Source organism: Pseudoliparis swirei, chromosome 18, assembly GCF_029220125.1.
Source record: "Pseudoliparis swirei isolate HS2019 ecotype Mariana Trench chromosome 18, NWPU_hadal_v1, whole genome shotgun sequence".
Lineage (NCBI taxonomy): Eukaryota > Metazoa > Chordata > Actinopteri > Perciformes > Liparidae > Pseudoliparis > Pseudoliparis swirei.
In genome coordinates this window covers 15,112,524-15,138,089 of record NC_079405.1, presented here as the reverse complement: position 1 = coordinate 15,138,089, position 25,566 = coordinate 15,112,524, and the positions used below count along the sequence as shown (strand labels likewise).

Here is a 25,566-nt window from a genome sequence, read left to right as displayed (position 1 = left end):
TGCATCACAACTTACAATGTGCCAGGAGGTGGTGAGAGTAAACATCAAAGGAATCTGTCTGGAATAGTTTCTAAACTGTGAACAGTGAGGGCTGTGTTTTCTTAAATAACATCTCTAGCCTCGCTCTGATGAAATCATCATGGGTGAGCACGATGGAGCGTGTTTCTAAACGTCCCTTTTCCATGACTCACCGACACCACCAGAGCGATGGGTCCAGCAAAGCTCCAGATGAGAGTGTCGTACATAGACAGCCAACAGAAGTCTGGGTTCCCGTAGCCTTCAGGGTCCAGTCCCACCGCCAGACCTGCAGACAGACCCAGAGAGACAGACGGTTGCATCAGCCAACAGCTGCTGAGGCACATTTACAGTCGTGTCAGTATTTTTTGTGAGTGTGGAAACATTCCTCTGTCCCGAGTTATCCATCTGAAGTAGTCAGTAATTAGGCAAGGCTGACAAGAGAACATTTGACTGGAATGTCATTTTGACATCAGAAAAGTGTCCCCCATATCACTCTACAAGCCTCAATAAGACTGCAAGAGTATTTCACAATGATCTTTCATCAGAAAAGGAAAATCACTGAGAATCAAGTTTCGGCTGCTGGAGAAGACACACAATTGGAGAGGAAACTTTCCAGGCGTCTCTCCTGTACAGCAGGTACATTTTTGTGACACTACCACGAGGGTTCAGACCTGTGATGAAGGCCGGCACTCCCCAGCCAATCAGGTAGTAGAATCTCATGGGCCCATAGTTGATGTCTCGCACTTCGCTGATCATGCGGTAGACGTGCAGACCCTCCAGGAAGAGCCAGGAGAAAGTGCAGAGGTAGAAGAAGTGCAGCAGGATGGCGATGATCGTGCACACAAACTGCACAGGTAAAAATAGGGAGGAACAGAGAGGGATGATTCAAACATGAAGAGATGAAAGGAAATATTATAAATGAAGTCAAATAGATGGGAAACGGAATTGATTACCGGGTTGTCTGCCTGGTTGATGCCCAGGATGAAGATGAGCTCGGAGAGGAAGAGAGCAACGCCTCCATTGTTGATTATACTTGTCTTGTTGCACTGCATGACTCTCAGACAGAGGAGGAAGATCGTGGTGAGGAGGAGGAAGCCCATCGTCACTCCCACTGTACTCCACGTCAGGATTTTGATTGGCAGAATCTCTCCGTTCTGACGCAGACGTTTGAATGAAAGATGTTTGAATGAACCGAATAATGACATTTTGTGGTTTTATTGAAGTTGGATGTGTATGCATCACTCACCTCTCTCCTGGAGATGTCCATGAGGACAGCAAAGCTGGTCATGTGATAACACTGACAGTTGATGTGGGTGCTGTTTCTGAAAACCACCTCACAGCCCTTCGCTGACCAGCCGCCATTCCCGGCCCTGACACGAAACACAAAGACCAGAGGAGAATATGAGAATACCACAACACAGCCTCCATCACTAACTCCGAGTGTGTTGTTGGACTCACAGTATGTGGTGGTCCCAGAACACACAGATGGGCTTAGAGCGCTCCTCGGTGGCGACCAGGCGGAACTGCACAGTGATGGGTTTGTCCAGCGCGTGCTGCAGCAGCTTGTCGTTGTCGTGGACGGTGATACTGACCACCGGGGTGTTGATGACCGGACGTTTTGGTACCCTGAAGACAATGAAAGAAATATACACGATTAAAGGCATGAATCGGTACTTCCGAAGACTTGAATCTTTAAAAAATTGTCAAAACTACAAAGTGTTTTAATTAAACACTTTGACATTGAAGTTATAAGTTTTACTCAAGCAAGATAAATAAGGACTATTTCAAGCAGTGGATTAATACATTTTTGATCGGCAATTTACAGCAGCAGGAATGTGCATTTGGGACTGCAAATAAACTACAGTGCCCATATTAATGTTGACAAAATCAACAGTGTGGCTCGCGATGGTAAACTACAATACTATTATAAGAAATTAGATGTTATTTTGGATAACATTTTGTTTTTGAGTCAAAGACGTGAATTGAGGACAAGTTCTCGTAAAAAGCTTTCAGCCAGGTTTTCAAGTCAGTGCTTCATTAATCGTTCTTACCGCAGACTTCTCTTGTCAGGATCATAGCTCTCTGGTAACAGCGAAGCCAGGCTGTGGAAGATGATCACGCTGGCGATGGCGTCCGGCTGGCCGTCATCAGGGTGGCGTCTCTTCCTGTTTGCAGAGCGGTTCTTCAGGGAGGACTCTGGGAAGACATCCAGGTGTCTGTGGCCCTTGGTGTCCACTGGTAGTTGGAAGACAGTATCGGGCAGCGTAACGGCCGTCTCAAGGTCTGCAGGACGAGGACCCCTCAGGAACTGGTACCGCGGGAGTTTGGCACCAGCAAAATTCATCTTTTTCAGACGATCCACAGAGATGACTACCGAGAAAAACCCACATGCAGAGAGCTCTGCTGCTGAAAACGGCCTCGTTCAACCGGAGACTTGGAGCCCTCAAATCGTTTATGTTGAGTCCAAAGTACGAGATTCAGCTTTAAAAAAATGACCATATCATTTCAGCGATGATATGAGGACTTTTACCTTTTCTTGATAAATGTTGTTCACGTTTGTAAAACACTTTCAGAGATGAATTGATTAGGCAATTCATTGATGAGACAATGGACCCATTTTGACAATGACTAAAGTCAAACATACAGTTCTGACATGTAAAGATGTATTTCTCTCCTTCGTCTATTCTCATAATAAACTGGAGTGTCAGTCACACAAAATTAAACATTTAAAGATATTACTCTATCTCAATTTTCTGACACTTAATAGACCCAAGGTTTAATTAATTGAGAAATAATTGGAATGAAAATAATAATTAGAATAATTAGTTGCAGCCCCCGACACAATTCATGGATGTTGGATGAGTGAAACAAAGCCTGATTTGCTGAATGGTTCACATTAATACCAGACATTTCCCTTTTGAATCTCTGACAATTATCAAGGGAACATGGATATGCACATAGTGCTTTAAAAACATGTTTGAATATGGATCCCCAGTAGAGAAGCTCCACAGCCTTCGAGTGCCGTCCTCAGGTCTCAGCCGGGGCTCCCAGGTAAAGCGCTCACCTATGTGCGGTGTGACGATGGTGAAGGGGCTGAGGTAGGTCTTCCTCATGTTCTGTGCCAGCGTGTTTGCGTATTCCTCGTAGTGGCGCAGTAGCGCCGCGGTGCCACCCTCCGAGTGCTGGATCAGCTCCCAGTGTGTCCGTGTCTCTGGAGACAGGATGGCGCTGCCCACACGGACCAGATTCTGTCGGAAAACAGCGAGAGGTTAGTGGAGAGTGAAATGAAGTGTGATGTGTTCCCTGTGGATACAGCATGAAAGGCGGTGAAGTCTGGCTTGCTGTTAACAAACCAATTTACTTTCCTGCTAAAACTGCAACAATCTTTTGTTCATTTAGTTTCCTGCTGCGTTATGAAGATTACAGGGAGATATCCGCGATATGGTCGTTCACCTCGGTGAAGTGGACGTCCTGAGTCGCCGTGAGGTTGAAGCCCTGCTGGTTGATCTCGTACTGCAGCAGACTCTGTGTGAGCCGATAAGCCACCTTCACATCGTTGCCGTAGTACTTCTCTGTGTGCGAGGTGGCGTTGGCCAACATGGCGGCCATCTGCTGAACGTGTCCAGAGTCCAGGAGCGATATGTTACGGGAAAACTTTTCAGACTGGAGGAAGGAAAGGATAACCATTCAGGAACCTATCGATGCTTAACGAGGCAATTATATTTTTAACCAAACATTGAAAAAAAAAAGATGACTGTTCAAAAATGTTAAAGCCCTTCTTGTTCTTGTAATCATCTTCTGCCTCCACCTCCTTACAAATGAGGATGTTATTTATATGCTATACTGGGTGGAGCTACACACCAGGGCTTTCAGCTGGCTGAAGGTAACAGAGGTGCAGTTGAAGAGATCGGGAGGCAGCCAGCCCTTGTGCTCATCACAGTGGCGGATCGCTGTGCCTGAGAAGAGGGACAGAAAGTTATCACATGAGAGTTGAGGAATAGACTGCATTTGAGAGAGGGCTTGAGGCAAGTTTCATATATCGCCATTATTATATGATAATTTGATGAGCTGCCTAAAAAACACCATACCGAGAGTTCCCTTGGGACAGTGAACTGCTGCAGGGAGACCAAACTTAGTCCTGGGCCACCAGATCCCAGCCTCGATGGCCTGAGGGCAGCTGTCATAGATTACTGAGTGGGGTGGAGCAAGAAGGAGAGCGATGAGGAGGATAAAAATGGAAAAAGATTGAATATTTTTAAAGCTAGAATGAAGCAGGGATTATAAATGAAGCATTGTAGTAAATTAACAGAAATCTGATATATTCTGACCTTCACAGCCGTTAGGAGAAACCTCAGCGAAGGGGTTGTCACAGCGGTCACACTGGCGTCCGATGACGCCGGGTTTACACTGACACTGGCCGCTCTCTCGGTCACACGCTCTGGAAAAAGAGCCGACTGGGTAGCAGTCGCACAGCAGGCAAGTGTCACTGTCTTCAGGGCGGTAGTGGTTGTCCTGGAAATGGGATTTAAAGTTGCTGATTAACGACTGAAAATAAATTATGATTTACAATAACAGCCTCCTTCATTAAAACCCAACACCACATTTTTCAAACTGCTGCAGCTGCTTGTTCAAAAACATCTGGACAACTTTCTTAATGATGTCCTCTGCCTATGTTTTCCTAGACGGGCTCTGAACACGTGTCGTGGAGAGTGACTACATTGACTTTCTGCCAAAAAAGTAAAAGTTCCACAACATATTTATACCCTTCACTATTATGTCAATGAGTTCATATCTATTATGAATGCCAGGAGATTGCTTGTACAACAATAGAAGTTATGCTTATGTTAATAACCTAAAAATACATGTTGATAGCTCAGTCTGATTGTGATACCAAAGTGTTTATCTTATATCAGTAGATTCACTTTATCTAAATTGGACAAAATAAACTTTTTATGAATACAAAGAAATTAAAAAAGAAAGAAAAAGAAAATGGTGAAGAAAGGATCCTGCTAATGAACAATGTGAATAAATGGAGAAAACTTAATTATAACATTTGATGAAATCTGATATCTTGTGTACTGGAAACACACAATAATTACCACAGTTGTTAGCACGTTGAATGGAAAGGAGCTCTAAAGCTTTACAACTATTTCTTTATTCATATATTTAATTAAATTTGTTATGACTTTTACTTGACATTAGTTTGTTCAGCCCAACATAGTACTCCTTTTTCCTCTCTGTGTGTATATGCCTGTTTTTACTTGCCAAGAATCAAATTGCCTTTGATTGTCAAAATGATATTGAATTAAAGTGATGAATGAAAGCTGCGGGTCGCCACACGCTGACCTTGCACCGACACTCTCCGCTCGTCTTGTTGCAGTCGGAGTTGAAGCCCTTGTCGGTGTGACAGTTACAGGGGCCGCAGGTCTTGTGCCCCCACCAGCCTCGGGGACACGGCAAATCGGTCCTGTAGACATAACACACGATCAATTTACCTGCAAAGCAATACAACAATACCAACCAGGAAGAGCCACGATCAACACATACAAAACATTCACAGTTTTACATATATGTGGAAAACATTTACTTTTTCTCGCAGTATTGGCCGAAGTAGTTGCTGGGACAGTCACACGTGTAACCGCGAGAGGAGCTCGGCTTCCTGGAGCATCTCGACTCGTGCTCGCAGGGGTTCAACGAGCACACATCAGTGCAGTTGGTGCCGTAGTAGCCTGTGAAACAAAGGTGAAAAGAAAAATAAGCTGCTGTGCTCTCACAACAAGGTGAACTGTATGAAGTAGCGTTCAGAAGAAAGGAATATGTCCTTGTGGCGCTTTATCATGTGTTTCATGGAACACTACGCATATTAATTCAGCCATTAGAAACATAATTTTAGGTAGGTTGAATAAATATTGACACAATGATTTTAAGTAACCTTGTAGCCCTGCAAAATGTTATGATGGTAATTGGTTAGCGCGCGGTTAGCAGACGGACCAGCGAGGCAGGTGCAGGAGTAGCTGTCCCAGTCGTCGCTGCAGTAGCTGCTGACAGGACAAGGGCTGGAGCTGCACGGGTCGGGCACGCTGCAGCCCGGCTCCACGTTCACCTTCCTCGCCTGAGACAGACTCAGAGCCCCGCCCACACGCAGACCCTGCAGGCAAACAAACAAACAAGCATGTGTACGTATCCACGGCAACACAATGTGGTTATGAGTTTGCGGGAAACTCTTGGATGATTAGTAAGTAAGAGAAAGGAATGTGCTGGAAACACAGAGGTTGCTGTTAGGGGTGTGTCGGAGCACTACGAGGTGCCCGTCTGTATACAGTGTGTGTGATATAGTATTAGTAGAAGTCTGTCTGCACTCCATCATATGCTCAAGAAGTTAAAACCTTTTTTTAAATGCTGCTGATTTAGCATGAGTTCATTTCAGAGGGCAGGTAAAGAAGGGATTAAGTTAGCTCAAATCTGCCAGAAAAGTGATTTAAATTAGGTTTAAACAGATTTTTTAATGACAAATATAGTCATTTAAACAACATTTATATATGATCTACTAATCTAAATGTATATCTTCAATTCAATTCAAATCTAAATGCCTTTTTCTATCTGCAAACACACCACACCAACACGTGCAATCACTTTTGATACCTGCATTTAGACATGTGCACACATGCTGATATAAGCGGGCTCTGCTGAGGGGACGGACCTGTATACAGCCACGGAAGCCGTGCTGGATTTTCCCATCAGGCCTTTCCAAACCCCCAACGCTCACGGTCTTCAGCTTGGAGTCTCGAAGCTGCCCATCCACCTCCATACTGGCCTGAAAAGGTGCATGACGGACTTCATAGCTGCTGTACAGTTCATTCATAGTGACTTACAACAGCGAGGACACACACACTCACCAGGTAGAGCCCCTGGTCTAAAGACAGCACTGCTTTGTGGTGGTCCCCTGCTCCCCCCTGACTGCTGATATCCAGCTGCAAATGATGCCAGCCTCCATCATTCACCAGCACCTCCTCCACGCGAGAGAGAGTTGAGTCTTCCCCTCTGTGCAGCCCCATCAACACACTTCCCCCGCGCAGCTACAAAAGACAGGGAGAGAGCCGGGAGAAGGAAGGAAACAGCAGGAGGGATATCGAACCGATGTTCAAGAAAAGAGGAGAAGAAAAAAAAGACCACCGAAAATCAGCAATGCATCACATGACATGACGAACAGAAACAGAGAGCTCCGACTGTCAGAGTAAAAACCTTGAATTGCTAGAAATAGATTATTGTACAGTTATTCAACATCAAAGAGGCATCAGTCTAGAAAAGCTCATCCGTAGCCCAACACAGATGCTACAATGAGTTGGATCATCTGGATTTTTGTCTCAACATCCTCTGATATTCAGTGACTTGCTGCGAGTTCGATGGCCAACAGGTGGAGCCTCAATCCTCGCATGTTTGATCTGAAGGCGAGGACCGCCTGAATGCTCACGCCTCACATCACACCCAGAACATAGAGGAACTATCGTTTCCACTCGGTGTTGAAGAACTAAAGTTATCGCTCTTTACTGATCACATTAAGTGACCATTAAGAGGAAATAATTTAGAAATTCTTCTTCTTAAAACTTGTATTCTAGTTAAAGCTTCTAACTAACCCTTTGATGTTGAGGTGTGTCAGTGTGCAGTGAGAAGAGGAGAAACTACATGCTGTCTCACCTGCAGTGTGAGGTTGTGCTGCTGGCCGGCGGAGATGTGAAGCAGTGTCGCGCCGGCCTGACGTGTGCGGAACATGAGCTCCACATGCCAGGGGACAGAGGACGAGGCCGCCGCCATGTTGTTCCACTGCAACAGACTGTTACCAAGGAAACGCTGCGGGTTGGCCATCACTAGAGACAAGGAGAGAGCAGGAAATTGGACGAAGCGATGAAGATAAATGAGGAGAGAAAGTTTCGCAGGAGTCATCACTGTCAAACCAGCAAGTCCAGCATGTTCTCTGATCACTTCCAAGTTATCACAGATAAAAAACTCTCTCTGTTTATCAGATATTTTACTTCGGCAATCTGTCAGCTTCTTGTGGTCGTCGGAAATCAACAGGTGTTCCCAGGAAGATCGTTGGCTTCACAAGAAAACATCTGTGCTTGTAATTCAGAGGAATGAGATATAAGGACATTGAGATAAAAATGTTAAATAACTTTGATTTAAGTCCCTTTCCAGTTGAACGTGACTTTCTTCTTGTTCGCTTGTTGAATGTGAAGCTTGAGCTTCACTGTGCAGAATGATGGAAGCACACAGTTTGACACGAGCAGGTGTTCACATTCATCTGGAGACGGGGAAAGTTTCTCTGTGCTCATCTACAATATGAGTTTAAGACAGATATCAGTATTTATGAAAGCTCTTCACAGCTACTCTAAAGGACAATCATGATCCACATATGTAAACCTCCAAGCACATTCCAGCACTGAAAAAGATTGTGTATTTTTCAATGTGGCAGATAAAGTTATAAAAATAAATATTAATGTTATTTTCAGACTTTTTAATGAGGGAATTTAACTTTTTGTTGTGTCTAAAGGGGATCTTTAATAACCCCAATGACTCTAAGTATATTAGTGTAGCAGTTACATTTGAAAATCAAATCATTTAAAATATAGTTTTGTTTGTGTAGTTTGGAAATCAGAAGGACGTCATGGGGTTGGCGCGCTCACGCATCGGCTCTGAGACGCTTCACGGCTCTTTCAAACTTGAAAACAAAGTGACAGGAAAGGACGCTGTGCCTTCAGTGAAAGGGTTTCCCTCTCATTACGCTGTCTGTGTACAAAGTGAAGGAAAAGCGCCTGATCCAGATGATCGATTAGTGATGGCAATTACACCTGAAGCACTGTGGCTGTCATTGTTGGCTGGAGGCAGGAGTGAAATGCAAAGAGAGAAACTGCAGAGCCACTTCAGTCACAAGGTTCCCATGGACTCAAAATAACACAAACATAAGTTGGAAAGTATCTATGGCTGTACATTTAACACACACACACATATACACACACATATACACACACATATACACACACACATACACTCGCGTGCGTTGGAGATTATGTTCAAGACCAATTGTGTCTACCAAATGGCACAAAATAATGAAAAATCCCCGTCACAATTTCTCAAATCTGAACGTGACGGATTCAAATAGCTTGTTGTTATGTAACGGTCTATAACCCTCAAAATGTTGAGTTCACTTTCAAGCAAGACAAAAGAAAAGCTGGAAATCTTTGATAAGCTCCGTCCACTACCTTCATCATTTATCATTTCAGCGTTACACCATTCCCACTCACATGTAAAGAACCGCATCTTAAAAAGGGCCCTCTGGTGTTGATGATTGCTGTTGTTGTTGTTGATTATAATACGCTCTAGTTCTCAAAGCTCATTCAAGGTCCTTCAGTAACATGTGATCACGCTGCATTATGTCCCACTTCCACTCTCCCAACCCCGTCTTTCCCTCAGACGTCTGCACTCTGACACACTAGCCCTTATCTGAAGGTCCATCTCTACTTCCTTTTCTATCTGATCGACAAAAAAATGATCACTGACATAAATGTTTTTTCTCCTCATTCTACGTCAAGCTAAAAACAAGTGGTGTCAAGTTGTCGTCTACAGGGCTCATTCTTCTTCCTCTGTTTCGTCTCAAATAGCTGCAAACCGTAAATCATCACGGATAACAGCTGCAGAGGAACAGAAACAGACACTGGGGAACACAAGTAATGCACCGTTTGTCTTCAAAAGCCCAAAAGCAGTTGGACTTTGATGGTTCAGCATCATTTAAACAAGAGAAAAGTCAAGCTCAAACAGCTTGATTCTCATAAATTACACTGTAATTATGCCATAAATCAGGCATTAAAACGAATGCAGTGTAACTGTGCCTGTCTGAAAAAAAGGCAAAGTTACGCTGATGTTCCCAAATAACTGGCTGATCCAACAAACACCAACAACTTTTAAATGCAAACGCAGCACGTTCTGCATAGAAGAGTCTGTTACTGTTTGCACTCTGCTTATTTATGCTCATTTGACCTGATGGATGACAGGCTCGGGTCAAAATGACAGATGTGTCTAAACAGCACTGTGACTCACCTCTTTCACAGTTTTGTCCACCAAATCCGAGTGGGCAGTCACAACTGAAGGAGCCCCACAGGTTCACACAGGTTCCTCCGTTGAGACACGGGTCATTGTTGCAGAAATGTCTCTTGGCGGAGCATCCTAGGAGGGCGGAAAAATAAGAGGTTGATTTACTTTCCAACCTCATTATTTCATCAAAGAGTGAGAGGGTAATACACTATTCATAGCAGGTACGATGATCATTTCACAGCGCCTCTACTTCCCTGCTGTGCTCATTATAGTCAGTTATGTTCTTTCTATTTCTCTTTGACTTGGCGGGTCCAACAACAAGATAAAATAATGGATACTCTCTTGGAGCCAGCAGGTGGAAGCGTACCTGGCAGAGTGCCGTTGTTGGCGATGAAGCTGGCCAAGTCTGTGTGCTGGTTGTCGATACGCAGGTTCTTCATGCAGCCCACAAACTGACGGTTGCGAACAGGAAAGTCCTCTGGGAGTTTGGGAACCCCTCCGAGGAGCAGGGGTCCGGTCAGGTCCAGTGATCTGAAAACATAGAACCCGTGAACATTTACGCATCCAGGTTTTATTTTGCTCTGCTTTTTTTCCCATCATCAACACATATTAAACATTAATTACAGAGGTTTTTGCAGTGTTATTTTTCCCACTGGAGATGGAAACCGAAAAAAAAGGATAAACATGGCAATGAAAGAAAAAAGCAAAGCTGAGCCAACACCCTGGAGATGTGAAGTTTACTTTCTCTCTTCATGAGCAAACCACAAAATATAAGTGACCATTGACCGAAGACGACACAAAGGAAAGATGAAAGGTAAAGAAAAAAATATTTCTATGAAATGTCTGTTATCTTCCACATCGTAACGACTGATAATCCTGTTGATGTCATTCCTGTGGACTCACTTTTTGGATCCTGATTGGCTGCCCTGAGCAGAGCATGTGTAGTTTCTGATCATGTGACCGAACCGGAAGGCCACGGAGGCGTCACAGTTGTCCACTGTCACCACAACGACCTTCTGGTCCGAGGGGCCCTGCGGCAGGCCGGCCTGGTTCAGGATCGGCTGTGGAGAGAAAGACAAACACACGAAGATAAAGTATGAAGCGCCTTCCTGATGTTTCTGGAGAGGCTTTGGTCAAAACAATGAGGATTAAGAATGCAAACCGCCTTGTTGCCTCGCCTGTGTTGTGCACACGGAAGTCTTTGTGATAACTTGAGAACTCTCTCATGTTGGTTGTGTTTTTACTTTCTATCCAATTGAGGATTTAACCAAACAATCTAGTTTTTGTATGATTCACATCACAGATTTATGTAAAGAAGTGTTCATCAATATGCACAGCAGAAACGAAAAACTAATGTATAAACATCATAAAGTATCATATTCATTTGAGAATTCACAGGTTTGTGAGCGTAAAGATAAAAAACAACAACTGGAAAACAAATTCCGAGCTGCTATTTTGAAGACGCTGAAGTATTTTGGTCACCAAGCATTTAATAATAAGATTCAGAAATAGGTTGTTGTGAAAATATCCCATTATTCTGCTGCATTTAACACAGGGAATCTAAGCCAGTGCTAAGCTCTATGAGCCCGATTAAAAACCGGAGCTTTGAACCTGGGAAACAAAAAACTAATAAATGTTCTCGGTTCAATCCCCGGTCAGCTCTAGCTCGCTGTTGTTGAACATGTATAATAATAATAATTCATATAACATAACAGCGAAAGCTCAAATGCAGCGGCTGGCAAGTACACACACACGCTCACACACGCTCACACACGCACACACACACACACACACACACACACACACACACACACACACACACACACACACACACACACACACACACACACACACAGAGGAGATGCGCTCGCTCTCTGCAGGACATCCTCCCTGTCGACAAAGGATCGTCTTCATTGTCTAAGGAATCAATGGGGGAAGCAACAAAGCGAGGAGGGGTCCACGGGGGAGAGAATTATGATCCTGTCAATAAGAGGTCGCGACCTCTTTTCAAAATGGCCAGTTTCTCTGAGGTCACGTAGAGCTCATGTTAACCCTAAGTGTAGGTTCAAGCTGGTGTCGCCAGCAGTGACCGCTCCCTTCACACAGCCTGCAGGCGAGGGCGGCCGCTGAGCTGTCAGCTGGTCAGACAGGATTTATCAGGAACGAGCTCGTCTCGTGAGCAGAGATGATACGAAGCGTTGGCTCGTTGCCGATGACTTGGAAACACATCAAGTGGGTTTTTTTCCTCGCAGATTAGTTCTACACAAAGTTAAACTAAAATAGATGCCCACCACTGCAGGGCCATCAGGAATTATAATTTCACTGATAGCTCGTCTGATCCCTTAATTTAAAAGCTCATTTAGAACAACACCAGCTAAATATATAGTGGAGATTGTGTTGGCTGGTGAAACAATGTTGGCAGCTCTTTCAGGTGAATTTAAAGACAAAAGCCCATCGAGCAATACATTATGAAAAAATATAATTGTTCCCACACTTCTGCAATAAAATGTGTGCCACATGATTTTCTTATTGAGTAGATTAGATTAACTCTCTGAGGGCTTCTAATAATATGACTCAGTAACTGAGAGGCTGCAGTCGGCTACATTCCTGCATCACTTTGTGTCTCGTGATCGCAGTGTGATAATAAGTGTTAATAATAACCCGAAGCCAGCTGGTCATCACAACTTCTCACTTTTTCATTCTTGTTGAAACATAAACATCAGTTAAAATCTAAGGCAATCTATCTAACATGTGTTGAAATATACGAATACAACTAAAACACCCTTAAAACAAAAAATGAAATACAGTGGATTGTAATATGTCGCTCAGTAAAAATGTGTTCTGAAAATACAGATTGTATGTTCAGGCTGGGAAAAATCAAGATGCCCATGGTTTTATTAAAGGCATTTCTTTGGGGGTCATGACAAGTTAATATATGCTAGCCATGTCGCTCCTCAGTCGGCAGTTCAGTTGAATGAACCAAGAAGTCAAGTACAATCTCTCTCAATCAGTTTCCACGACTCACAAGCCTCCATGAAAGCTGTTGAGTCACAGAAGAAGTATTTTCAGAGTCGCTCTTTTGCCAGTGAGCTGTACAAAGATATCAAACCCTTAACAAGCTTCCTAGTACAACAGTTGTCAAGCAATGTTCCCACAGGAAGTCTTATTATTTTCGTGACTGTGACACATTAACTCACTGTTCAACACTGAAATGCTAAGTAGACGGAAACAGAAACTGGAGGTGGCTTTTTTCTTTTCAGTTGATGGTCTTTGAGGCCAATTTGTTACAAATTTGTTGATGATGAAACAAGTAAACATTCGGTGTGAATTGCCAAAGGTGAAATCATCCGACATGCTCTTTTCCACGGTTTTCCCTTCGCTGTGAAAGCTCTGAAGCAGGCAGCGCTCCAGATTGGACGCTCCTTTCACTGACCTCTGTGTCATCAGTCACGGCTGTTGACTCTCCCATAATGACTGTCTGTCAGGACGTCTTTCTCCTGCACAAAACCACGTCCCGTCACCACTGATTGGAGAGCACATATTTGCTCAAGACCACAACAAACACTGCTCTCACTCACCGCTACAGGGGATTATGGGAATATGAGTTCCCTGTCACAGAGGGTAACACGGGGTTGTGCTGGAGCAGCATGGCAGCCAGCAGCACACATTTGGCATTTAAGATTGACTAGAAAAACCATAGCAACACGAGGGGTTGGCCCTGAAGCGCAGCGTCCCCGTTCAAAGCCCAAGTCAATACTTCTCTTGGCTTTTCTTTACCCTCCTTTCGCTCTTCTTCTGCTCCGCTTTTCTGTCCTCGCTGGAGAACAGAGAGAGAGGGGCACTTTCCCCGGGGCCGCATCATTCACTGCCCAGGGTCCCAAAGGAAGCAGAGCCAAACACAAAGGCAGCGGTCATTGCCATTCTCCACAGTCCCCCACCATCCTGAAAGCAACATTTCAATCTAGAATGCCCCCCTCCCCACCTCATCCTGCCCCACCCCCCGTGGACAGGGACGGGTCAGAGTGGGCCACTGTGGGATACCTCCAGAGGGAGGAGCAACGTTTCTACCTCAGCAGCTCACAGGATGAGGGGCATCAGTGGAGGACGGGGAGGATTAGTTCAGCCAGGGCCGGGGGAGGCCCCAGACACTTCTGGGATGTTTAGTACCACAAGTAAGCTCTGTATTCAATGTAATGAGAACATTGGTTACATGTTATGATGATACAGGTACAAACCTATACAATCTAATAATATAATATACATAATTCATTATTTAATGCAGGATATATCAAGAATTCATGTTGCTCAGCATTAATAAAATCATACTTTAAACTGTGGGTTTATTTAATGCTTAATGGATCATAAATGAATGAAAGTTAACTTCATACATTTACGTATATTCTACCAAATCAGCCTCAGAGCAGAACCAGCACCTCTTTTCACGCACACATGAAGCTGTGTTTATCAAACGGGCAGAGCGATGCAAACATCTCCACGTTGCACTTGTACTGTCCGTGCAAATGTCTCATTAACAGAAAATGTCCTCTTCAAACATGCAGCACACCTAAAGATGTAAAACTACCAGGTCAGTAAAATAACAAAAGACAGTTTTGGAGCAAAATGATTAATGAGACTATAATGTCTTCTTGGCAGAGAAACAACTCGTTTTGCTCAAAAGTCGACAAGATTCCTCCCATCATCACTTCTTCTGGCTAAAATCTGACATGGCCGTGTTATCATAGACACTGAATAGAAAATGTGAGCAATGGGGGTGTTGCCTGGCAACATCTTTATGATGCAAAGTGACTTCCTCAATAGACTAAAATGTGACATCCTGTGTGTTGGTCCTGGGTGGTAAACTACTGAGAGAGCAGAGACAACAGCTCCATACATTCCTCCACAGATTGAGTTGTCGTGATGTTCTTACACAGAAATGTATTAGTCAAAGCATATTTAGTCCGATCTGACCACGTCTGGAAAAACATTGACTTCCCACTCACTGGTGTTCATTCATCTATCCCCTCCCTCCCCTTGTCTCTTCCTCCGTCAGTGTCTAGTTGGCACGTTGCTCCTTCCAGATCATCAGCAGCAGTTCTTTAATCTGACAGAGCAGTAGCACTAAAGACATAGTAAGAACTAACTTACACAACTAACTTACACGACTAACTTACACAACTAACTGACACAACTAACTTATACAACTCACTTATACAACTAACTTACACAACTAACTTATACAACTAACTTACACGACTAACGTACACGACTAACTTACACAACTAACTGACACAACTAACTTATACAACTCACTTATACAACTAACTTTTACAACTAACTTACACAACTAACTTACACAACTAACTTATACAACTAACTTACACGACTAACTTACAACTAACTTGCATCCACGACAGTTTGTCTTCTATGGATGTGCTCAAAACAAAGCTTTTTATTGACAGTAGTAGTCAGTAGTCTATGACTTGCAATAAATTGAAGCGGGCTGTCGTCTGTAGCAGATCAAACCTGTGAGCTGATTTCACTCTGATTGTTTTCGGTAACTACGTCTGATATTTTACTGCCGCACCTGATGAGGCGCAGCAGACTGATTTAACCAGAGCTTTGTGAGCTGTGGTGAAACAAGTAAAAGAAGGAAATGAAAAACCTAATTAGAGCTTTTACCATGATCACTCTTGAAATACTTTGACTTTCTGGGAGACAATTAGAGGCGAAACATATATAGTCCAACCTGCAGTCGGCTTAGCTTAGCTTAGCAAAAAGCCTGGAAACAGGGGGATGCTGATATTAGTACATAACCCCAAGTTAAACCACAACGTCTCATTTTTTTATTTGCATTTTTAGCTTAAACCAAAGAGATCTAACATGTATTAGTGAGTTTTACTGGTGCTAGTAGATCATGGTTGTTATCTTTGGACAGAGCCAAGCTAGCCGTGAGTCAACCAACAGGTATGAGAGCGGTATCAACCTGATCAACTAGTTCTCTAGACGAGAAAAACTGTAGTTTCAAAATATACAATTTATTTTAACCATGCAGCACAATTCGAGGTAGATCCAAATAGAAGCAGGATTAAGAGTCTGTACTTATTTACGTAAAAAGTATAACATCAGGGAAAAGTTTTGGATAAAACTACAAGAGTTTGAATGTGATCATGAGCCAGGCTCGTGAACTCACGGTATTGAGGAGCGTCTCGTCTGTTGGTTTATTCTGGTCGTACCTTGTTGTAGTAGTGGACCTCCACTACGTGCCACTGGCCGTCGCTGACTCCCCCGAGGATGTACGGTGAAACTGTAGTTTTGGTCTCACCTGGGAAACAGTGAAAGAGGTGAATGGCTGCAATATACTCAACAACAGGATAACACTGAAAACAAAATGTTTGCAGTGAATCACAATGATAGAGAATGAAATAAATAAATATCTGTCTCACCAGCAGAGAAGGTGAGCTGTATCTGCTCATTGATGATTTCCATGGCGAGGAAGTCATGTTTCTCATTGAAGCGTCCGTTGTAGAGCAACAACCCGTTGTGCTCTTTGGTAGCAAATCTGAAAAAACAGACAATATTTGATTTTTATTACATTTGTCACGAACCAATCACGTCACTCTTTATATCAATATTCACCATATAAATTAAAGATTACGGCTGGTGATATTCTACATTGTTATTATTGTTGTATTGTTTATTAATAAATCTTTGTAACAAGTAAAGTCAATGTAGTTAAAGCCTGATATAGCGTATTCCTCGGTGCCTTAGACCTGAATTGTTCTAAATGAATCGAGACGTTGTAATTTATTTTTACTCAACTACACTAAATACTTACCAGAGCAGATACATTGTTTTCATTCGCTGCGAAAAATAGTTACAAACAAATACAGTATTTACTCTTGTTCTATTAACATTTGCTGAAAATGACAGTGCCCAGCTGTTTAGGGAAACCAATGAGTCTTTAATAATAAAAAATATATTCATAACCTAAAAAATAACGCCTTCCAATGGAATAAATTGGATTGGGACTGAGTGCCACAGGACAGGATGGAGAAGTATTGCTTTTGGTCTTTTCATTAACTTTGCTGAAATTAAGAAAACAATGAACAGGGAAAACAATGAATTCAGTGACCTATTTATAAATAGGTCCACACTATTCCTTCATTTTCACCTTGCATACATTTCACAGTGGAGTGCGACAGTTACACAATTTGATGTGTGAGTCACTATCATAGAGACGGGCTAATGACTCAACAAGGCCGAGGTTTGACAAAGATCAATGACCAGATCATGAGGTTAATCATGAACACAAGGCTGAGTCAGAGGGAGGAAAATAAAGTTATATTTTCATCGTGGACACAGTAAAGGAATCCAGAATCTGCCTTGAAAATACATCACAGAGCCACTTTACATGACACACTACCACACAGAGACAGAGAAGTAGGACAATGTCAAAGTGGCATGCGGGGAAACGCATTACAAGTAAAGAAGGGGCACGAAAGAAGACAGCTCAGAGTAACGACGATGACAGATTCAACATATTTTTCTCATGGAGGAGAACACAGCAGCTGCCAGTGCTGTCACCACCGCCTCAGTTTCAGATTTCTGTCTGCATCTTGATGATGAAACCAGATCTCCCAGAACCATCGTGTTGCATGATCCTCGCATATTAATGCGCATTTCAGTATATCTGTGCAAACACATGGTTCGAAGTCTGGGACCAGATAGCTGACAGTGCCCCTCTCTCTATGTGGGATCAAAGCATGTGGTGGAGCATATGGTGTACAAATATCAGCCGTGGTGGACGTAAATCTGATTTTGTGGAAATGGGTCATTGGGATGTGTGAACTGGTGTTATGACAAAAAAGTTATAAATAAATCCAGCAATAACTACTGGATTTATTCATTATCCGTCCCACGGGGGAACCAACATTGAGTCTCATGTGTAATCAGCCAACCGAGAGACATGTGTGGTTTACTGGCGTTGGTATCTTCTGGACATTTACTCCCGTAGCCTCCTCTTCCTAAAAAGGACTAAAGACTTACCATTAAAAAAAGATCAATCTCTAACAGGTTCTAAAATCCCGAAAACCACAAAGGTAGTGTGATTACATGTATTTATCTTTTACCCTAAACGGAGCTTCAGCTGTTTTTCCTTTTGACGAAGTCTGTTATTCATACATCCAAATATCTATACATGCTCTCAGACAACATGAGCATCCGCCAACCCCCTTCTCTCAGACTTCAGGGTTGGAGGATATACGATGCATGATGCTGTCTGTGCTCTATTCTTGAGCTAAAGAGGAGCCAGGGGGCACGGCGCCACTGACCCGCTAACTGAGGAAAGCAATAATCATGGCCTCAGAGGAAAGAGGATGCCGATGCTCCAGCTGATAATAACAGCAGAGATAGAGCAGTCAGACGGCGTCTTTATACGCAGTAAAAAACACACAACGTCATCTAGAATCATTGTCTAGTCTCGTACTGTTCACTCGGCTTCCAGTCTTTGACGGATCGATTTAAAAGGCTTCTCCAGATTGCCCCACTGAGCCCTCTGAACTATGGGAGTAATCAGCCGGAGCTAAATCCTGACTCAACTTGCCTCGCTGCGTGTCACATTAGGCAGCCATCAGTAAAGATAACAACCAGTCTGCCCTCATCGGGGGCCGTGTCACGCGATGCTTACATGCTGCATTTGTGCAATGGGGAGGAAAACTGTGAGCCCCTTGTTGACTTTAAAACCTAAAAGAGATACAATATGTTTTATACATTAGAACTTATATGATGAGCTGTGAGAAAGGAAAAGCCTTATTGAATTAATACTTTTAAGAATATTTTTTAAGCTTTGATGTTGATTCACCACTTTCATTCAGAATATGTCTTAACGACAACTGAATGGATTCAGATTTTGTAGACATGCATTTTCCCAAGAGGATGAATTCTACTGGATGGGGTGATGCTCTGACTCAAACACTGCTAAGAGGTTTGTTGGTTTTGTCATTCATAGTTATCAGGGGATGAATCACCCTAAGATCCCATGACCTTTCCTTTAGGGCCGCATTAGGTGTGTTTCCATCCACCTGTTTTATGCACATTTAAAAAGTCAAAATATCACATAAACATTGTTGCACTTGGTTGGCAGTGGGTATTTCCATAAAAACTGCATATAACATAGGAAAAGTATAAACCTGAAGCATGTGAATAAAACTTTTGCTCCATTGAAGAGACGGAAAAGATCAGAGCTGTGTGGACTGATGAGGAAACGATAACAATGTTCATATGGATACATAAAACAAACAAATGTTTCCATCACATTTTCTAAATAATTGTTCCATTATTTGAGGATTGAGTAGCGCTCTTTTTATTCCTTCGTCTTCTTTTGTGATGGTTTCATGGGACATGACTGGAGAATTAGCGCCACAAGCTGTGTATCTTCATCTATCAGACTCCTAATATCTTCATCACAGTAATGACCGGAAACACAAAATGAATCTACATTTGAGGATTTTCTGGAATTAATTCAGGATACATTTGGATGGAAACTGAACCGATAAGGTTTACCTTTGTGGTTTTGATTCATGTTCAAAAATATTGGATGGCTTAAAGCCTATTAGCACGCTGACGTCCAGAACATCCGCACAGAGCCTGACTGTAGACTTAGGTGTGTTCAACACATGCTCTAGTATGAGATGAACTATGACCTAAACAAGAGTTAAGTTGCATAATAGAGATTTCACGATGAGAAAGACATTACCGGTACATCTTGTTTGTGCTGATCCCAAAACACTCTCTAACTTTTTGTGAAATCTCAGCTCAACAAGCGGAGCTGTGAGAGAAAGAGACCGAAAATGAACCGTCACTCTGAGTGAATTGGTTCCACATCCTGAGCCGTTCATCATAACAGAAGCTCTTTCTGGGGGAACCCGATCAGTGCGGCTCAGGTAACAGAGCTACTTGCTGACCTCACCTGCCTCAGGCTCTCAGTATCGGCCCCTTTTACTCGGCAGCCACTTCACAGCTTCTGTAAACTGCCAGTGAAATGAAGACCTCTTTCAAAACTGGTTTGAGCAGTTTTTCATCAAAAAAGCCCGTCATTTGAACCTCGTTTAAAGAAGGACAGAGTCCATAAGGGGGACATTATTTCACCAGCAGCCATTGTGAGTGTCAACCCTTGCCAAACACGGCTACGGTGACGAGTATTACAATGAGTAAAGCAAAATGGCGGGACACATGGCAGGACATATTCCGTGCGATACCATCCGAGAGGTGATACTTGTTGTCACTTGTTGTGACAGATATCAAACAGAGTGGATGGCTTTTATCGTCGATTACATTTCATCACATGGAGAATTCATGCAGACCGGAGGCCCCACTGTCTTTGCATGTGTTCAGAGTTCACGGCGCATCTGCTCATTTCTAAAGCTCCTCCCCCTCCACAAACCACCGTCCAACAATCAACCACACAGATTTTCTTTTGAAATAATAAGAAAAAAAGCTTGAACTTCAATTTCTGACACAAAGTTATACAAATGTTCACCTATAGAACAATTATGTCAATGATTATGTTATGAGGCACTGCTGTAAAGTAAAAAAAACAGATATAGTAAAAGTAAAACTGCTTACTTTTCACCTTTTTCATTTTGTGCAGTGTCGCAAAAAGAAGGAACCTTGGGCTCACGTCTTTGCTATTTTTACTAAATGCTAATTGCGGCATTAGATATCACCTCCAGCTCTGAGAGAAAGTGCCCGCATTAGCAAAGACATCGCTGTTTGAACCTCATGTCAAAAACTGAGATTTCTTTTCAGTCTGCTCGTGTTTGTTTTGAGTGTAAGATTAAATATAAGCTGATCAGCTGCTGGCTCCAGCTACATATTAGCCTATAGACATTAGGGTGTTATAAATTAAGAAACATTAAAAAAACAATCAATATATTTCTCAAAATGCTTTAAAATAGTTATTAAGTGGGGTTTCCCCTTCATTTAGGGTCAAAGAGCAGATGGTGTCGTAGGTTGTCGTACCACTTGTAAAGGCCACTGGTTATTATATACAATTGCAAAAAAAATAGTCCATAACAAATACATTTTCTAAGAAATAAGAACATAAAAAATATAAGCTGAAGATAAAAAAGGAATAAAACCAAAATAACTCTAAAAACTAACCTGAAGCCAAAATTAATAATGAAGTTAGCAATATTGCATACATATATAATGACTGCATGACTAGTGAGGGAGACTGAAATACACCGACTCCCAGTGACCAGTGACACTGACCGCAATAAGATCAGATCAGTCTTGGCTGCAGGGTTACTATCCTCAAGGCAGGTCTCTTCAGCTCACTTTACGGACAATTTCTACCTCACAGTACAGTATGCACGGCTCGAGTGGTTCTGTATTTACGGCACAGTGACTGTAATCTGATACCACCGTGGATCTACAGGAGATGGCTTTAGTTCAGCGAGCCCATTATAGCTAATAAACGGCATTATGCTTACATAAATGTGAAGTGGGGGGAGCACATTTCAGTGGAGGGAATAGCTGGAGAGCATGCAGAAGTAGGATGTGGGGGAGGAGGAAAAACGAATCACTGGAAAGCGATGGAGCACCGCAGGTGATCCAGGTGAGCTGCAGCATGTAGCAGGGAGGCGGAGGCGCTTACGTGAGAGAGAGGGTGAAGTGAAAGCGCTGGCGGAGGCCCTTAAAGGTCAGGAAGGAGTGCGGCGGGAAGTTGCGTGTGGTCATCTCGCAGTAGGGCTTCTCGTAGCCGCCCAGCGGACACTCGCATTTAAAGCCGCCGACCAGCAGGTTGACACAGGAGCCGCCGTTCTTGCAGACTCCCGGAGCACAGCGGCCCGAGCGGGACGACAGCTCACAGCGCTCTCCTGGACACAGAGAGGTGGGTGGACAGAAATGAGGATTAATATTGTTGGTGACAAGCAGCATCCCCTCAGTCATCCCTGTGGCTTCCACCTCGGGGAGTCCACACTGCTGGATGCTCTCTGTCGCTGCAGCGGTCCTATATGTGCCGTTACTGAGATGTACCGTTATCTAACTCTACAGTTTGACACTGACAGGAGTAGAGAGAAATACACGATAACATGGTTAGCTCAGAAGAAAAGTGACTGAAGAGTAAGAAATATCAGCACTTAGTTTTTCTTTTCACAAAGGCCCCCCCCCCCCCCTTTGGGAATATGGTTGCAGTTTGTGCTGCATTCACATTCAGGGGACAACTTGGTGTGTCAGAGCAGTGAGTTTATGCATTCAGACTCTGAAGGCGTCACATGCAATTATTGCAATTTCTGCAGACTGTGTGGTTCATGATGATTACATTCAGCTTTTTCACTCCTTACAGACATTTGATGAGTCTCTTTTCAACGTCAATTATAAATAAGAAGTGTTCCTTCTGTCTGTACTGCAGTGTACAGAACATCTCAGCAAAATAACACAAATATACATCTATTTTATCGAGTCCTTCTTTAATGTTAGCCAAAGTTGAGTAATGGGTCACAAATAGGGCTGCAACTAACACATATTTACATAATTGATTAATCAGAAATGATTAAAAACTCTAACATTCATTTTACTTTTACAAAAGACAAATAAATGCACAACTTAGAAGCTAATACATTTTACAGCTAATAATTTCAGCTCTATATGAACTGCCATTATAAATATGCATCGCTTAATTGTGATGCTAACGTTATTAGTATGTAATGACATCTGTTCATTTAACCCTTTTTCTTACCAAAGGGAAAAGTCCTCATAATCAGACTTTCCAAATCATGGAATACATTCATATTCATACTGAACTGAGCCATCGATGAGTTCAAAGACATTTCTGATGTACCGAGTCCCAAACAATGTATTCATAGACAGATTCACATTCCTGAGGTTTTCGCCATCTTCTGTGATCATTAATATCGTTGGGTTTTGGTTTGTCGGTCAGTCAGTCGGTCGATAAAAAGACGATCTGACACTTTAAACACAAAACAATTGAAAGCGGAAAAAGGAATCAGTTTATTCAATAAGAAGAAGAAAAATAGATCACATTGAGCTAAGCTGCAGAATTGAGATAGACGACTATCGGTCACACCAGGCCAACAAAACAGTGATCAATTTGAAGGGTGAGATCTGTACAGCAGCCAGACGTGCACAGACAATGAGACTGTGTCACTATCGGGCCTCAGCCTCCTCGGCCCTGAAGCTCACACGCCGATTGTCTGGATCCTCTGGGTGGGGAGGCTGCAGCAGTTGCTCGGGTGACTGTACACTCCCATGTGCGTGCTGGAATGTGTGTCAAAGCCACTCAGTTGAGTGGAAGACTACTGCAACACACACACACACACACGCATATACACGCACGCATATACACGCATGCACACACACACTTTATCTTCATCCAACACCGCTGAGACACAGGCCTTTTATTTACTCTTTAACTATTAATCACTCTATTCACAGTGAGCTGAAAGCAAGGCTCTTTGTTTTATGGCTGTTGTTGAGTCAAAGTTAAGTCAAGAGACGCTGGATGAGACATTGAAGTTGCTGATAATGAATCTGAACATCTTTTGATTTAAAGAGATCATTCTGGACCCAAGAGACAAAAGAAATGTCACAATGAAGACAGTGATTCCACTTTCAAGGCCCACACGAATCATAAAGTATTATAAATAGCTATTTTAGGTTTAGAAATAATAAATGCATGACTTACAGTTGGGTAATAACAAGGCTAAATAATAAATAGCTTTGGGTTGCAGGTTGTGTCCATGTTCTGATAGCTTGTTTAGCTAATGAAGAACTCCTGCCCTGAACTGCTGACCTTCCAGAGCATCAAGGCAAAACATTGTGTTAAAGATTTACTAACATGTATAGCTGCAGCATCAATGGCCTATTGTTCCCCTCTGCAGACATCACAGCCTGCAGGAGGCTGTCGCGGGCTGAGTCTTAACGATGGGGTGAGTGGTATCATATGAAACTAGATGACCTAATGGATTCACTGGGACCAGCAGTGTCACGCTAGCGTGTTGGGAAGGAGGCTGAATAAAGCTCTAAAGTTAGGCAAAACTTTGGAGAGAGAATTTGGAATGGCAATTATTCAATAACAACAACGAGGGGTTTTATGAGCAGTGTCCATAACAGAAGCTCTCATTCAATCACAGAGAAGCAATTCTTGCAGAAATCTCCAAATTTAAAATGTTTTTTCTTCCAAATCACAGCATGCTTTTTTATGGTGTTCCTCTTGTCTTAATGTTATATTTTGGAGGGATATTTTATCATTTTATCAATTCTTGAGTATCCAATAAATTAAAATGTAGCACCAAACCTTTGTATTAAATGGTGTCAACCCACAGATTGCTGCAATGACTTATGACACATAATAGAACTAATTAAATAATTAATGACTAGAACAACTTGACACACTGCGTCTCGAACTAATCTTCGGTTCCCAGCTGTTAGATACCTCTTCTATCCGTTGACCTGCTGACCCCCGCAGATTAAAAAACGGTCTTTGTGGGTCTCTCAGACGTAAACCCTCAACCTTTAATATAAGATGTTTTTGTTAATATATGATGGTTTTATTAGTCGGCTGTAGCTTGTGGTCGTCCGGTAATCACAAGGTAACCGGTTCGATAGTTGCATGTCGTAGTGCCCTTGAGCAAGACACTGAACCCCCAGTTTCTCCCCGGGCGCTTCACTGCAGCTCCTTAAGAACTGAGGATGGGTCAAACGGAGAGAAGAATTTCCCCACGGGGATCAATAAAAGTGTATATTTCTTTCTTTAAGGGTGATTTTGACTTGTATGTTCACTACCTCACATCCCAAAAGCTATTTTTTATTTATGCTATATAATGAGTCCTGATCTGTGAGACACCAATAACGTGTCTTTCAACCTGAAGCCATTATTAAGTTACCCGACTCTAAGGTAGTATTAAACCTTTTGTCGGGGTGCCGCGTCTCTTCCAGAAGCAATAACACGGAGCGTAATAGCAGCTTTACGCTGTCAGCTCATGACAATTCACTTCCTGCTGATGACAAACAGCTTCTGCCGGCCAGCCGGCATGAAAATAAAGCCTTCCTGTTCCAGAGTTGCCTGTCTTGTTATTAATTCAGCAACTTGCTGGAAGCAATACACTACTTGTGTTTCTTTAAGCAGCCACAGTGGTCAAACAGAGCTGTAACCAACAGACCTGCTCAGACGGCTTAGTCACAACAACATTGTGCTTTATTGTGGGAAATACATATCCAACGGTACATTTATAGCGAATGTCTACAGATCTGCCTCCTGTTGCCTGACTAAATGCTTTCCGGTGTTCAGTTCATCCCCGTGGGACGTCTCCACCACAACAGCTTCATGTTGCCAGGTGAGCAGCACAGCGGGGCGGGTAATGGGCTCACAGTCACAATTCTACAGAATATCCTGATCAATAATTCAAACATGTCTCCTCTGCTCTATGTTCACCCCTC

General features: G+C 42.8%; 1 protein-coding gene across 3 annotated transcripts in view; it reads right to left on the bottom strand.

Annotated features, from left to right (window-relative positions):
- The window catches only part of celsr2 (cadherin, EGF LAG seven-pass G-type receptor 2), a 62,463-nt gene that overhangs the window by 6,072 nt on the left and 30,825 nt on the right, over positions 1-25,566 (bottom strand). For all 3 annotated transcript variants that reach the window (XM_056437071.1, XM_056437072.1, XM_056437073.1), the window contains exons 3-25: positions 21,761-21,983; positions 16,548-16,663; positions 16,338-16,426; positions 11,008-11,165; positions 10,472-10,635; positions 10,111-10,236; positions 7,714-7,883; positions 6,915-7,094; positions 6,719-6,832; positions 6,010-6,166; positions 5,606-5,747; positions 5,365-5,485; positions 4,347-4,530; positions 4,107-4,208; positions 3,880-3,974; positions 3,472-3,681; positions 3,083-3,266; positions 2,070-2,388; positions 1,477-1,644; positions 1,265-1,388; positions 972-1,172; positions 690-864; positions 192-304 (exon numbers count right to left, since the gene is read on the bottom strand). In XM_056437071.1, coding sequence (XP_056293046.1) covers positions 192-304; positions 690-864; positions 972-1,172; positions 1,265-1,388; positions 1,477-1,644; positions 2,070-2,388; positions 3,083-3,266; positions 3,472-3,681; positions 3,880-3,974; positions 4,107-4,208; positions 4,347-4,530; positions 5,365-5,485; positions 5,606-5,747; positions 6,010-6,166; positions 6,719-6,832; positions 6,915-7,094; positions 7,714-7,883; positions 10,111-10,236; positions 10,472-10,635; positions 11,008-11,165; positions 16,338-16,426; positions 16,548-16,663; positions 21,761-21,983 — 3,635 coding nt within the window. The remainder of the gene's footprint in view (positions 1-191; positions 305-689; positions 865-971; positions 1,173-1,264; positions 1,389-1,476; positions 1,645-2,069; positions 2,389-3,082; positions 3,267-3,471; positions 3,682-3,879; positions 3,975-4,106; positions 4,209-4,346; positions 4,531-5,364; positions 5,486-5,605; positions 5,748-6,009; positions 6,167-6,718; positions 6,833-6,914; positions 7,095-7,713; positions 7,884-10,110; positions 10,237-10,471; positions 10,636-11,007; positions 11,166-16,337; positions 16,427-16,547; positions 16,664-21,760; positions 21,984-25,566) is intronic.